Below are 16,619 nucleotides of genomic sequence, written 5' to 3'. Positions count from 1 at the left end.
AGGTTTCTGTTTTAGGAATAGACACATGATGTTTTATAGTTTCGAACAATTCACTGAAATATAATAACTTTGCTTAAAAATAAGGTAGAAGGCTAGGGATGTAGTTCAGTGGTAGAGTGCTTGGGCAGCTTGCATAAAGCCCTGGATTTGGATACCCAGTACCAAAAAAAAAAAAAAAAAAAAAGTAGCAAAGATTTTTGCAGTGGTGGTGGCTTTCAGTGGGATGATGTTGAATTTTTAGTTTTGTTTTTACAATGTTGAGGTAGGATTATCTCAGTGCCATAAAATACTTCTAGATTGATATTCTCTTTCTTAGATTGTTATTTAATGATAAAACAATTCATGGTACTCCCTGATATTTGAGTACATTATAGAACATCCCTAACAAGTAGAATGATAGACCCTTGCCTTTTGATAAAACTACTTCTGGGAAGTACAATGTATGAGGATTTTGAAGTTTGTAAAGGCTTGAATTAAAACCCACCTCTCCCTAATTCTAGTCCTTAGATAAGTTATATTTATGGTTTGCTTCCCAGGTTTTGTATCTGTAAAATGAGATGTAATAATAACTGCATTTCAGAATTGTTTTTACCATTGGGAAACTGTGTTAAAAAATGCTAGAGGTTGGCTTAGCTAGGGATATGGCTCAATGGTAGAGCCCTTATCATATGTGAAGCCCGGAGTTTGATCCCCAGTACCAGAAAGAGGGGGGAAAAAGTTTAATATAGTGATTGACACCTACTAGTTAGTAGCTATCAAATTTTTTGGTAGACGATTAAGGACTACAATTTTATGAGAATTAAACTTATTCTTTTTGTTTCAGGCATATTTATCATTACTATATTCATGGCCCAAAAGGTAATGAAATACGTACATCAAAAGAAGTTGGACCTTTCAACAATATTGACATTGAAGTAAGATAAAAATCATCATATTACTGTCATTAAAATATTGCTATTATTATTATGTACCTGTTCCAGTCCCAAATGACTATGGATAACAAAAATTAGTAATTAGACAACTTCTTTTACGAAAGTAATTTGATTATTTGATGTTCAAATAAAGAGATATTCCTAGATTTGTTTTCATTAAGCCTCTCTTTGTTGTAGTATCTGGTTTCTCTTTTTCCTCTCTTCTATAGACACCCAAATTATTGTTATTTGTCATGCTTTTTTTTAAATTTTGTCTTTTGGGCTTTGGGGATTGAACTCAGAGGCAATTGACCACTGAGCCACATTCCTAGCCCTATTTTGTATTTTATTTAGAGACAGGGTCTCACTGAGTTGCGTAGCACCTCGCTTATGCTGAGGCTGGCTTTGAACTTTCGATCCTCCTGCCTCAGCCTCCTGAGCTGCTGGTGTTACAGGCGAGCACCACCACGCCTGGCTGTTCATCATATTTTGAAGCAGGGAGAAAAGGGGGTATATATAACATGATTGGCTTTTTGTTCCGTTAAGTCTTGTGACAAGATTTAGAAGAATCTTGAGTGTTGGGTTGTCAATATATTTGCCAGACAGTAGAAAGAGTTTGCAGTATAAATTTATCCTATTTTCTACCTTTAGCAAGAAATCTTGAATTAAATGTATTCATGGCCTATCTTTCCTTTGACTATGATTTGCTGTTTTTTGGCTTACTTTCTAATTTTTTTAGTAGTATATTCCTTATTGAGATGCTACTTAAAGCCATTTGACATACATACTTACATACATATATATTTTTTCATTAAACTGGTTGATCACTTGTACAAATAAAAGATTTTCCTATTCTGTTATTGGATCATGGCTGAGGGGAAAAAAAGTCACCATAAAATTTAATTATTTTTGTTTTTATTTTAGATTTCTATGTTTGAAAAAGGGAAGGCTCCTAAGATTGTCAACCTAAGAGAAATACAAGATGACATGCAGACGTTGTATATAAACACAGCATCTGATAGTTTTGAGTTCAAGGCTCATGTTGAAGGAGACGGTGTAGTGGAAGGGATAATCCGATTTCATCCTTTCTTGTATGATAGAGAGACTTACCCTGATGATCCATGCTTTCCATCAAGTATGTTAATCTGTTTTCTTAGGTAACAAATGTGATGTTGTAATTTATAATAGCTTTAAAAACAATGATTACTATCTGGACTATTAAGATTAGATAAATAAAAAAATATTTTTTTCTTGGGCAAGTCTTAAGTTGTTAGATATTTATAATTTTTATAACCTTTTTTATGTATTCAGTTCCAAATTTTAAAAAAGCACTGATTGGTAAGAAACTGTTCTTTCTTAGATCTTTTATTGAACTAAAATTTTAGATATGTATGCATGTTGATCCTTTATATATTCCCTAAATTATTGGTATTTACGAGGAACTTTTTACACTCAATGTAGTCATAGCTGTCCAGTTTTTTCATCATAGTTTGATTTTGTTTTACTATAGAAAGGTTTTTTGTACCTTAAGAGTTTTAAAAGATTCTGTAGCTTTTTGTCTTCTAAAAATTTTTGCCTAAACTTTTATGTTCTTATGTGTAATGCATCTCTTTCATTTTTTATGTATAGAGTGATGTAGGAATTTAACTTAATATTTTCTTTGTGGTGTTCATTCACTTTTAAAAAGCCCTAATGAGTTTATTGAGATTACATTGAATTATGTAATATTACTTAGGAATTAACAATATTAAACTTTCTCAGAATCCTTTTACTTTTCTGGGTTCTGCAATCAGATTTCCTGATTTAAATCCCATCTTTGCTGTTTTCTTTTGTGTCTAGTCTCTACCTTAAGTTCCTTTTCCATGAAATGGGGGTAGTGGTTCATACCTCATAGAGGTATTGTGAAGATTAAATAAAAAATTGAGGCAAAGTTCTTAGAATAACGCTCACAAATAAGTCCTTAATACATATTGTTACTCAGTGTCTCTACCTTCTGTAATACACCTGATCTCTGTTTAATGTGCTATTTCTGATTTTTATATTCTTTTTTTTCTAAAAAAAACATCAGTTATTGTTGGATTTTTCTTCATTTATTTGTTTATATGTGGTGTTGAGAATCGAACCCAGTGTCTTACACATGCTAGGCAAGCACTTTACCACTGAGCCACAACCCCAGCCCTGATTTTTATATTCTTGTAGACAGATATAGTTACTCAAAGTTGTATTAAAAATAGACAAACTCTAGATAGGGCAGAGGGGGTTGGAGGGAAAGGAAGGGGGCATGGGGTTAGAAATGATGGTGGAATGTGATGGACATTATTATCCGAAGTACATGTGAAGACACGAATTGGTGTGAGTATACTTTGTATACAACCAGAGATAAGAAAAGTCATGCTCCACTATATGTGTAATAAGAATTGTAATGCATTCACCTGTCATATATAAATTTTAAAAGATTAATTTAAAAAAAAATGAGAACCTCTAGCCAGGCACAGTGGTGCATGCCTGTAATCCCACAGGCTCAGAATGCTGAGGCAGGAGGATTGTGAATTCAAAGCTAGCCTCAGCAATTCAGTGAGCCCCCAAGTAATTCACCAAAACCCTGTATCTAAATAAAATATTTTAGAAAGGGTTGGGGATGTGGCTCATTGGCTAAGCATCCCTGGGTTTAATCCCTGGTTAAAAAAAAAAAAAAAAAAGAGCCACTAAGTTGAGTGATGACCTCCAGGATTCTATAAGAGCAAAGTGATTTGGATTAAAAAAAACAAACAAACCCAAAACAACTTTTACATAGGGGCTTCTTTTTTTTAGAGGAAAAGGCTTTATTTTTAGTTAGATGACTTACTGACAGGATAGCCAAGGCATTAATATATTAGGATCATAATGTCTGATCTTAATTTATCTGGGCATATGAGAATGTATTGCTAAGAAACAGTTTATGGATAATTGGGCTAATCATGCTTTGGTACATGTTAACATACCTTGTAATTCTATTTGTGTGCACATTGCCTGCCTACTTAAATCTGATCGTTGAAAAGGTGGTGATTTATATCAAATTTAGTTCAGAATTATTGACTGATTTGTCCAAACCAGGCAAACTTGCTCCTCCTAGACACTTTATTTTTCTCAGGGGATTTTCATGTGAACATACTTGTTCTTTCTTAATTGTGCAACTGTGTTTTAGATGTAGAATTTAGACACTTAAATTTGTAGAGGAGAGGGATTTTGTTGTAGGACATGATCTTTTTGGATATATGACTGTTTTAATTCTGTAAATAGCTTTGAAGCTGCAAGCTAATCGATTAGCATGTTATTCTTAGTACAAATTGGTAGGTTTATAATAATCACTTTAAATGACAAATGCTGTTAGTAATATGGAACCACTTTGAAGTCTCCCTTTTTGAAGGCAAACCAAGTAAAACTTATAGGATTTATAGGGCACAATTTGAAGGATCACATGGGTTTTTGTTATCATTTCTCTGATGTAAAATTAATATGTGTTTTAGTCATAGAAATTGGCTTAGGTAGGGGCTGGGGTTGTGGCTCAGCGGTAGAGCACGTGCCTCACACATGTGAGGCACTGGGTTCCATCCTCAGCACCAAATAAAAATAAATAAATAAGCAAAATAAAGGTATTGTGTCGACCTACAACTAAGAAAAAAATTTTTTTTTAAAAAGAAATTGGCTTAGTAATAAAAATTGATCTGACTTTATAGAAATAAAAACATTCCACTTACACTTTCTATCTAGAATTAAAAGATGAAGAGGATGATGATGATTGTTTCATGCTTGAGAAAGCAGCAAGAGGGAAAAGACCTATTTTTGAATGTTTTTGGAATGGACGATTAATACCATACACATCAGTTGAAGAGTAAGTTTTGGTTTTTGCTGAATTTACATCATTTTATAACCTAATCTTTTTACTAACTGATGTTTTGTTCTGTTCAAGTTTTGACTGGTGTACTCCTCCTAAGAAGAGAGGGCTTGCACCAATTGAATGCTACAACAGAATATCTGGTGCATTATTCACTAATGACAAATTTCAGGTCAGCACAAATAAACTGACATTCATGGATCTTGAGTTGAAATTGAAAGATAAGAACACCCTTTTTACAAGGATTTTAAATGGACAGGTATGACTTTAAGTATTAAGTTTTGAGTGTTTGCAAAATTCTATTAAGTAAAACCAAAGACACTAGTAATATAGATTTTTTGGAGTTATTTTGCATACTTTGGATTTAGTCAATCAAAAGATTATGGTGCTTAAATATTTTTATATACTTTCAAATGTTTATAACTCATTTCAAATTAATTAGACAATATTTAGATAAATTTTATTTTTTAGATTTTACTATTAAGGCAGACAGTGAATAGAAGACGACGACTTAAAGCAGCTTTATTTAATGGGAGCATGTATGAACATCTGTGTGTATCATGGGCTCTGCACATTAATAACTTGACTATATGATTTTAATCTAGTCTGGATAAAAAAAAGGAAAAGAACTATAAAATACTTTCGGCTAAAAGATGATTTCAAGTTAGTCAATGTTATTAATATTAATTAATATGGAAGATTTCAATTTGAAGAAACATTAAGAAATTGAATGGGGGGGCTGGGGTTGTGGCTCAGTGATGGAGTGCTTGCCTAGCACGTGCGAGGCCCTGGGTTTGATCCTCAGCACCACATAAAAATAAATAAAACAAAGGTATTGTGTCCAACTACAACTAAAAAAATAAATGTTGAATGGAACTAGTGTACATTTTCTATCCACACAGCTCAAATTTTTACTTGATACTACTCTTTCAATAGTTTAATGCTGTATTGCCAAGAGATTTTTATTATCAGCTTAAAATTGCTAAGCAATAAATACAGCATAGCACGTGGTGTTTATAGCCAGTCATTCCTATAAGATGTTGAAATTAGTTTTGCTATTGTAAAGATTCAGAATCATAGAAGATTGATAAACTTTTTAAGAATTATTCACTGAAGGGCTGAGGATATAGCTAATAAATAGTAGCTCAGACCTAGAAGCCAGCTTGTTCTTTTTCTGGCCAGCCAGTATTTTTTATTTTGGTAGTTAGTGTAGGATTTAAAGCAAGAAATGAAAGTTTTGTTGTTGGGTATTCACCACTGAGACCTTGGTTTCAAGGATGATATTCAAAGATTTCTTAAGTAATACTTTTGTTTGAAATTAAATTTTTACAGAAGGATCCCCAGCAAGGGGGTTGGGAAAAGGACAAAACCAGAAAGATCCAGCAAAATATTTTCATTTTTTTACTAGTTTTTCTGAAGTCTGGTATATGAAAGAAAAAAATGAAATGAGTGACATATTTTTATGGCTATATTTGTTTAATAGTAACTATATTCATATGACATTTTAAAATTTACAGGAGCAGCGAATGAAAATTGACCGAGAATTTGCTTTATGGCTGAAGGACTGTCATGAAAAGTATGACAAACAGATAAAATTTACACTTTTTAAAGGAATAATTACCCGTCCTGATCTTCCCTCTAAAAAGCAAGGCCCCTGGGCAACATACTCAGCAATAGAATGGGATGGAAAAATATACAAAGCAGGACAGCTGGTAGGTTTAACTTACATTTAGACTTAGTTTTTAGTAGAATTTGAAACTAAAGTAGTTTTATGTATTAAAATTTAACTAAAATAATGCATTTGTTAGCTCTAAGGAATTAGTATAGAATGAAAAGGATAAACTGATTTTAATTACATAATTTACTATGACATTTTGAAAAGGAAAGCTTGTTTATTGCCAGAGGCTGATTTAGCAAGTTTTTTTTTTATTGTTTCTTATTCTAATTTTTATTTACATGGAGATCAAAGTTGTTTTAATGTGTTGTGAAATATTTTTTTTAGTCTTTTTTTTTTTTTTTTTTTTTTTGAGGGTAGGGGCACCTGCTTACTCACTGTACCTTTTGACTGCATTGAGGAGAATGCAGAGATGGAGGAAATGTGCTTTGTTTCTAGTGTTATTATAACCTAAGAGTAGAGACAACATAAACATACATAAAAATAGCTAATAGGGGCATAAGTGTACTGAAGAGAGAAGGATAGTTTGGAAGGATAGGAGGCAATTTTCTGAATTTGGAAGAAGACAACAAATCATGAAATGAAGTTCTTGGGTGAAGAAGCAGCATTTTTGTGAACTTTAAAAGAGGTAGAGGCTTGAATCTACACAGATAATTAACAAAAGTAGAAAGACATCTATTCTTACCATTCATTAATGTGAGGGTCACCATCATATATTTAAAGCCATGGAAGTGGATGAGATCATTCCTTGAAGTAGTGAATATAGCCGAAGAGGCCAAGTCTGAGCTTAAAGCATTAACACCACCAACATTTAAGGGTTAACATTAACACTTAGGGTTTGGCATTAACATATAAGGTTTAGAATATAAAGAAAGAGTTGGCAAAGGAATACTGAAAGGATAAGCTTGTGAGATCCAAGGAAACTAGAATATAGTATCCCTTAAGCCAAGTGAAGAATTATAAGGAGGAAGTAATCACATTTGTCAAATACTTTGTGGCAGTGGGGCAAATATTTTCTAGAAGATCCTGTAGCAAGCAATAAATGTTGGGTTGTCCTGCAGCCTACCTTGTATGGAAAAAAAGTAGTAGAAATGAGGCTAAAAAGGGTAGATTGGTTATAAAGTCTTAAAAGTACTTCTTGGGAATTTCTGAATTGAAATAATGGAAATATTAAAAATATTACTTTTCATAAAGTGAACTTTATAAAAATAATTTTATTAAAATATTAAAATGCTTTTGTTTTTCTGATGATGGTTATCAAGGTGTTTTGTATTGTATAAAGGAATTTTGTAAAGTTGTTATTATTAAACCTGTTTGTTAGTAATATTAATACTTTAGCCTTTTTTTTTTTAAACTAATTTATTAGGTCAAGACAATCAAGACACTCCCCCTCTTTTATGGAAGCATAGTAAGATTTTTTCTTTATGGTGATCATGATGGAGAAGTATATGCTACAGGAGGAGAAGTTCAAATTGCAATGGTAAGACAGTAAGTAATAAAAATATGTACTGAGAGACTATTGGTACCACTTTTGTGTAATCATTGAAATAAAGACACAGTATTTTATATTTTGCTTGCACTTGGTCTTTCCATTGGATAAAGCAGTTGTAGTTAGCTTGAATTTTTGCTTCATATTTAATGTTTTTAATAATTTTTAGAACTTAACATCTACGTGCCCAATGTTTTACAAATACACACACACACACACACACACACACACACACACACACATATAGTTATAGTTATTATGGGGATTTTGTAAAGCGTACATTTCCTCCAGGGCCTATAAGCTAGTAAACATTGGAGCAAGAATTATCTCTTAAGAATGAGTAACTGCAAGAATAGAATGAGTTTTTTCCCTACATATCTTGTTATTTGAGTGGTTTATCATTTGGACAATGGAGATTACATAAAAAGTGAAAATAGATACTCTGGTATAATGAAGAATAACTATTCTCATTTAAGTAAGGGAAAATGGGGCTGGGATTGTAGCTCAGTAGTAGAGTGCTTGCCTAGCATGAATGAGGCACTAGGTTCAATCCTCAGCACCACATAAAAATAAATAAGTAAATAAAATAAAGGTATCTATCTTTAACAAAAAAAAAAAAAAAAGTTTAAAAAACACTTTAAAAAAGGTAAATTAGATCACTTTGACAGAAACAAGTGGTGTTTGCAGTTAAATTTAAATGGTTTTCTTTGGAATGTTGGTATAAATTAATTTTATTAATTCAGGAACCTCAGGCACTATATGATGAAGTGAAAACTGTCCCAATTGCAAAGCTGGATAGGACAGTCGCTGAGAAAACTGTGAGAAAATATGTAGAAGATGAAATGGCAAGGTAAGTCATTTCTAGAAATATGGCAAAAATAAAAAATTCAAGAGGCATTGTAATGCTTTTAAGTATCCTTGAGTGTGTCATTTACCCTTCTGATAGTGCTTTGTAGTTTTAAGATAATGTATAGATAGGTGTCGGTGGTATGGCACAGATGTAGAGCATGTGACTACCATGCATGAAGCCCTGGGTTCAATCTCCAGCACTGAAGAAAAAAAAAAAAGTTCTACATATTGAGGTGAACTTCTTGACATTAAATATTAAATGTCTGTTTATCAAAAAAAGAACCCTACATTTGTAGGAGAAAAGGATATCTTATGTATCTGAAGTATTATATTTTTAGGTACCATGATTATAATAGGCATTTATTAAAAAGCAACCTGTTTTGTCTGATAACTATATGAAAATTATAATGCCTTTGTGTTAGTCTGCTTTTTGCCCTATGACCAAAACTACCTTATAAGAGCAGCTTAGAGGAGGAAAAGTTTATTTTGGCTTATGTATTCAGAGGTCTCAGTCCATAGTCTGCTTAGTCCATCACTCTGGGCCTGAGGCATAGCTCCATGGCAGAAGAAGATGGAAGAGGAAAGCTGCTCACCTTATGGAAACCAGGAAGCAAAGGGGAAGGAGGCTAAGAGAAAAAAATAAAATCCTAAGTGGCACACCCCCGGAGACCTACATCTTCCACCCACACTCCACTTTCCTATAGTTACTTACCCACATAGTTCATTCAAATTAATGTACCAAATGGATTAATAATTTGGAAAGAGTTGCTTATCTTCTAGTTCTCTAACTTTAACCAACTATTGTGAACTTAATCCATCAAATCGTTTAATCCACTGATTTGGTTAGAGTTCCCATAATCTGATTATTTTACCTCCTGCATCAGCACAGGAGCTTTTTAGACTATGTCTTATATCCAAACTTTAACAACCTTCTAAAAAGCAAAAATTCTTATTTCTACATCTTTTGCTTATGTAGTTGATGATGCAATCATTTTGGTTTTTACTGAATTTTTCTCAGAGTTCATCCTCTCTCAAGATATTTTGACTTGCTTTTTTTGGAAGCTACAGCAAAATTAAAGAAAAGAAAAACATTTTAGTTGATTAGTCATATAAATTTCCAGATTTAACCTTTCAGATATGTATATATCAACAATAAGTCTTTTTTTTAAATTTTATTGTTTAGTTTTAGGTGGACACAATATTTTTGTTTTATTTTTGTGTGGTGCTGAGAATCGAACCCAGTGCCTCCTGCATGCTAGGCGAGCATGCTACCACTTTGAGCCATATCCCCAGCCCCTCAACAATAACTCTTTAAAGGAAGTCTAGTAGAGCAGGGGGAGGATGCGAGGAAAAAAGAGGGGGGATCATGAAGTGAAATGGATTTCCATGTATGTATGAGTTTGTCATGATGAACCCACTACTATGTATAACTATGAAACTCTTAAAAGAAGAAAAAAAACTAAGATTCTAGTAACTTATATACTTTTTCTGGGGGGGGGTAGGTGGTATTGTATATTGAACACAGGGTCTCACACATGCCAGGTAGTTAAGTTTTATATTTCTAATTAAGACTATAATTAACCAAATTCATGAAACATTAATAGGTTAATTTCATTATAGGCTCCCTGATAGATTGTCAATAACTTGGCCTGAAGGAGATGAATTGTTGCCTAATGAGATTAGGCCTGCTGGAACCCCTATTGGTATGTAATCATTGAAATAAAAACACAGTATTTTATATTTTGCTTGCACTTGATCTTTCCATTGGATAAAGCAGTTGTAGTTAGTTTGAAATTTTGCTTCATATTTAATATTTTTAATAATCTTTAGAACTTAACATTTTATGTCTTTGTCTAGTTTGTTGTTTTACTAATACCAAAAAAATGCTTTTATTTTGTCTTATATTTCTAATAAGTAAAGAACCATGAAAAATTAAAATGTGATAGGAAAACCTAGCAGATTAAGCAGAGTTTTGGGGTGTAATTAAGATATGCTTTATTTTAACTTTTAACTCATAGGTGCATTAAGAATTGAAATACTGAATAAAAAGGGAGAGGCAATGCAAAAGCTTCCAGGAACAAGTCATGGAGGTTCAAAGAAACTCCTAGTTGAGCTTAAAGTTATATTGCACTGTAAGTATACAGACTAATTCAGACCTTTAATGTTATTCTTAAAGATGTGCTACAGATTTGAGTATCTTCTTGTACTTATTGATGATAGTAATCTGATGATAGTGAATTTGATTAAAGTTAAAAATTTTATGTGTGATATAAATAGTTCACTTTTTATTACTAAGTTTTATGTTTTTCAAAACTATCCTGAATGTTCCCATAAATGTAATTATGAGATAAAGAACAGGTATGATACATATGTGTAGAACTACTAATTTAGATAATCATTAAGGTCTCTTCCAAATGAAAACTACTGTGGCTCTAAACCTGTGAACCAGAAGTACTTAACCCCAGATACTAGGCCTGGTCCTTTTTTGTGGTCAGGGGGAAAGAGCTGACCTTCTTGGTGGCACATGCCTATAATCGCACCTACTTAGGAGATTGAAGGCAGATTCAGGGCCATCCTAGGCAACTTAGCAAGACCCTGTCTCAAAATTTAGAATGGTGGGTCATGCATTTCAATGGTAGAGTGCTTGCCTAGCATGAAGAAGCATCTGGGTTTAATCTATGTACCACAAAATATAAATAAAATAAATAATTCATGAGGTGGGAAGAGCTGAATATTACTGCTTATCTTCTAGTTTCTTAACTCTAACACACCTGTTAATAACATTCTTATTCATTGTTTTGTCTCAACTGCCTAAAATATTTTCTTTTATATTTGAATAATCTATTTTGTCACTGTATACTTGTTTGTCTACGCCACAGATAATTCAAGATTTGGTATTCTTAGTTTAACTGTTTGTTTGTTTGCTTATTTGTTTGTTTGTTTTGTACCAGGGATTGAAGCCAAGGGTGCTTAACCATGAAGGCAAATCCCCAGCCCTTTTTATTTTTTTATTTTGAGACAATGTCTTGCTGAGTAGGGCCTCCCTGAGTTGCTCAGGCTGACCTCAAATTTGAGATCCTCCTGCCTCAGTCTCTCAAATTGCTTGGATTACAAGTGTTCACCACCATGCGTGGCTTTGAACTTTTTTTTTTTTTAAGTAGTTTTTACTCTAATTTTTATTTTAATCCATTAACTTATTTTTATGTGCTTCTAGTGTATGCAGGTATCTAGATTGCCTTGCAACATTTGTAAAAAGACTATCCTTTCCCTATTGAATGATCATGGCACCCTTGTTAAATCAACTTACCAGATATGTGAAGGCTTACGGGGTGGGTTTTTTTGTTTTGGTTTTGGTGTTTTTGTTTTAGGGTTTTCTGCCTATAAATAAGATCATGTTATCTATGAACAGAAATACTTTTTTTTCCCCTCCCAAATTCATGCTTTCTATTTATGTTTTTTTTTCATGTTTAATTGCTTTGGGTAGAACTTAAAATAATATGTTGAGTAGATGTGATGAAAGCAGGTTTGCCTGTTTTATTCTGAATCTTGGAGGAAAAGTATTTAGTCCTTTGATTTCATCAAATGTTTTTTCTGCTTCAGTCCAGACGTTGTTTTGTTGAATTATCATTGTTTTCCAGCAATAAATCCCACTTGTATATCATGTAGTCCTTTTAAAATACTTCTGCAAAAAAAAGAAAACCATGCTGAACTTGATTTGCTAGTATTTTGTTGAACTTTTGCATCAGTATGCATTAGGGTTATGGATCTGTAGTTTTCTTTTGATGTCTTTGTCTAGCTTCGATATCAAGTAATGCTCATTTTATTAAACAAATTAGGAGGTGTTTCTTTCCCCTTTAATCTTTTGGAGGAGTTTGAGAAGGACTAGTGTTTCCATTCATTTTTTAATCCCCTGTAACCAATCTACCACCAAACTGATATTAAAATATATGTTTGTCCAAATCATCATGATGGTTTATCCTAACCATTTAGTACCTGCTTCACTGAAGACCCCGCTACACTCTTGATCCAACTTATTTACCTCTTTGTACCCTAAAATGGTCTTTTAAAATTTTACATCTGCTTATGTCACTCTCGTTTTGTATTACTTCACTTTTAGTGGCTGAGGATAATACCAGTCCTAACACTACAAGACCCCACATGTGATCTGACTCTTTCCTCCCTCCTTCTCAACTTTCATTTCATTCTCATTCACCATACTACTAAATACAATTGCTTTCTTTTGGTTCCTGTAGAAGCCAAGTTTTCCCACCTCTGGACCAAATTTAGTTATTTCTTAAATATGTCTGCCCCCTAGTACAGGGTAGTCAACTATTTTTAAAGGATCAGGCAGTAATTTTTAAAAGGCTTTGAGGGGCATAAAGTCTTTGTCATAATTATTTAAATTATCAATGTAAATTGAAAGCAGCCATGCACAATATAGTAGTTTGCTGACCCCCTTGCCTTAAAAGATAAAAATGTGGGAACCGGGAATCTCCGCCTTCATAACTTGTGTGGTCTGGCTGCTTCAACATTCCACTACCAAAATCAGCTGTGGCAGACAGTCCAAAAGGAGACCTGGCCCTGGTGACCATCCCTCAAGATGGGTTGATCTCACATCTGCTGCCTGGTCCATGCCTTCTCAGATCTTGGGTCTTGCTAAGTTGCTGAGGCTGGCATCGAACTTGTGATCCTGCCAGAACCTTCTGAGTCACTGGAGTTATAGTTGCAGAAGACTTAAGAACTGGACTCACTGGTGGCCTGAAGTCAGTGAGATAGAGACACCAGAGCTTCCCTAGTGTGAAGTGGAAGGGGAGGCCAGAGGCTTAGAAGGACAGGCTTGCTAGACTGGATTCGTCCTGTGAATTGTCTGGTGCTCCAGTCATTATCTGAATACAAACATCTGTGCTGCAATCCCCAGACCTGTGACTATGTTATTTTACATGTCAAAATTAATTTGGAGATGGGTTTAAGGTTGCTAATCAGCTGTCCTTAAAACGGGGGTTGTATCCTGGATTATTCCTGTGGACCCTGGAAAGCAAAAAGAGGAGAAGACTTGGTGGTATGCCCCTCTAGAGCCAGCTGCTCAAAGATGTAGGCAACAGGATGGCTTAGCCCAGGAGTTCATACCTGGGCAACACTGTGAGACACCATCTCGAAAAAAGAACACAAGTGAAAAAGTGAGAGAGAGAGACAATAATTAAAGAAAAAAACCAAAAAACTAAGGAACAATTGAAAGCATGAGCAGAAACCGACTGGCCATTACTGATTCAGGACGGAGGAAGGGGACCACAAGCCAGGGAATGCAGAGGCCTGTGGAAGGGGAGAATGGGATACACCATGGGTGCCATGACTGACAGCAAAGGTATATGGAATCATCTCCTGTGTGATGCAGATAGTGCCCGAGATGACTTTAGAATTAGTCTGCAAGCAAAAGTTTCATTAACTTTACAATTCTAGACCCCAAGAAGGAGGACACAGCTAGAACTAACCATCTCAATGTGGATTTCCAATGGGTAGAACCCTGCAGGTATATGACACGAATCTCAGAGAAATGGAAAATTAGGAAAAAAATTTTACAGAGAAACAGAAGGCAGCATTGCTGGAGCACATGAAAAAATGCTGAGCAGAAAAAGCAGATTCTTCAAGCCAAACAAATACAAAAAAATTGCCCAGAGCATGATGCTTTGGCAAAAATGATCCAGCATCATCCAGACAGGCACAAGACACTAAAGGAACCAGAGGCTCTGAGGAAAGAATTAGAGCACACCTTTCACAGACTAAAGAAAGCACTGAAGATAAGCTGGAATTGAGACAGAAACAGCCTCACATTCTTCTCATACCATCTACACCATTCAGCAAACATTGGAAAATGACAAAAAGCTCTAAGACAGAAGCTCAAGAAACAAACATGGATAGGCTGATCACCATTCCCAAGGGTACTGACAGAGCTTGGTGATCTTAAGTGTGTCTAGAATATCCTAAGATATCTGAAGTTTGGTGGTGACATACTTTGCTCTTAAATATTAATGTACAGCTCATCATTCATATAAAGGAAGACCGCTTCAGTGTATATTTGTTTTATTGAAATGCATTTTTCATTTTTAAAAGATAGGCAGCAACACCCACAATTATTTAATAAAGTGTCTTCAAACTAAAAAAAAGATAAAAATGCAAAACCAGGTCCAGTGGTACATGTAATCCCCGTCACTCAAGATGCTGAGGCAGGAGGAGCACTTGAGTGTAGAGGTTCAAGACCAAGCTAGGTAATGCTTGAGTTTAGAGGTTTGAGTCCAGCTTAGGCAACGGGGTGAGACCCAATCTCAAAAAGAAAAAAGATTTAAAACTCCACAAAAGTAAGCATGTTGTTTTCTTCATGTTTTTCTAGTGCCTAGTATATAGGAGATAACTAATGCATATTTATTGAATAAATACATTGAAAATCAGAAAGTTGCTGAATCCTTTTATAGATCTTTTTATATTGATTTACTAATTTCTATGACCAATTTATAATTTATTTAAAATTAAAAATTTTTTGCACCATTTTTAAAAATTTTTATTATTCATGAAGCACATGTAGGATTATATAACGAGCCCTTATACACTGGTTAACCTAGTTCAACAAAATTATCAAATATTTGGCTTCATTTGCTTCATCCATTGTTTTTTGATGGTTGTTGAATCACAAGTACGTTTCTCTTATGGACTCTTTCTTTTGTAATTATAGTTCAGTTATTACCATATGATACCCAGTCCAGCTCAATATTCCCCAATTTGCTAAACTGATAACATTTTATGGTTGTTTTGGGGATATCAGGCACATATATGTATTATGTTTAGTTATGTATTAAGTCTCTTTCCCACAGGAGAGCCCCCTCCTTTTTACCTTGCCAATGATTTTATAACAGAACTTATGTAGTTTGTTTTGTATAGTGTTTTATTTATTTCTCATTATTTAATTGGAATGTTTTAAGAGGAAAATAAGCTTTTCTTCTACTCAGATAGAAAACTTATGACATCAACATGTCATGTATTTTTTTCACACCAGCCAGTTTTTCATTTCTTAGCAGACACTGTTGGGGTGTCCTGAAGTTTAATGTAATTCTAGCACTATCTGCCCAGAGTTAGCACAGACCTCAACTGTGCCACCCAGTTAAGAAGTCTGTTCCAAATCCATACTTTCCCAAGACCTCCTCTCTAGATTTGATAATTTCCTAGCATAGTTCACACAATTCAGAGAAACAAATACTTATGCTTACTATGCTTACTAGTCTATTATAAAGGATACAACTCGGGAAGAGCCAAATTGATGCATAGGACAAGGTGTGGAGGAGGTACTTGTAGCTTTTAGGGGACCCTTCTAACACGTTGATAAGTTCACAACCCAGAAGCCCTCCAAACTTCTTCCTTATGGAGTTTCTTATGGGGATGTCATTATAGTAGATAGTGATAGATTAATTTATTGACATTCGGTGATTTAATTCAATATCCAGCTCTTCTCTCCCCTGAGGTTGGGGTTGTATATGGAAGTTCAGTCTTCTATCACATGGTACATTCCTCTGGCAACCTGCCCTTCATCCTTGGGTGGTTTCCAAAAGTTACTTCATCAACGAACTCAAATGTGGTTGAAAAGGGACTTTGTAATAAATAACAAGAAATGCTTCTCTCACAGTATTCAAAATTCCAAGTAAAACCAAATATACCCAGCTTTTCAAATTCCTCCATATCCACGTGTTCCACATCTGCTAGTTCTACCAAGTAAAGATTGAAAATACTTGGTAAAAAAATTGCTTCTGTACTGAATATGTACAGACTTTTTTTCTT

The 16,619-nt window shown here is 34.1% G+C and overlaps 1 protein-coding gene across 5 annotated transcripts in view; it reads left to right on the top strand.

Moving 5' to 3' along the window:
- SMCHD1 (structural maintenance of chromosomes flexible hinge domain containing 1) overlaps positions 1-16,619 on the top strand; it is a 153,251-nt gene that overhangs the window by 44,867 nt on the left and 91,765 nt on the right. For all 5 annotated transcript variants that reach the window (XR_014018421.1, XM_081263744.1, XM_081263743.1 and 2 more), the window contains exons 9-17: positions 824-914; positions 1,836-2,046; positions 4,662-4,782; positions 4,861-5,044; positions 6,303-6,497; positions 7,827-7,940; positions 8,693-8,799; positions 10,419-10,501; positions 10,817-10,930. Coding sequence is in view for 4 of the 5 variants with exons in the window: in XM_081263744.1 (XP_081119870.1) it covers positions 824-914; positions 1,836-2,046; positions 4,662-4,782; positions 4,861-5,044; positions 6,303-6,497; positions 7,827-7,940; positions 8,693-8,799; positions 10,419-10,501; positions 10,817-10,930 (1,220 nt within the window). In the remaining variant the exon portion in view is untranslated. The remainder of the gene's footprint in view (positions 1-823; positions 915-1,835; positions 2,047-4,661; positions 4,783-4,860; positions 5,045-6,302; positions 6,498-7,826; positions 7,941-8,692; positions 8,800-10,418; positions 10,502-10,816; positions 10,931-16,619) is intronic.

This window comes from Spermophilus citellus (assembly GCF_964194105.1).
Source record: "Spermophilus citellus genome assembly, chromosome: 12".
Lineage (NCBI taxonomy): Eukaryota > Metazoa > Chordata > Mammalia > Rodentia > Sciuridae > Spermophilus > Spermophilus citellus.
This window is presented reverse-complemented; position numbering and strand designations above follow the sequence as displayed.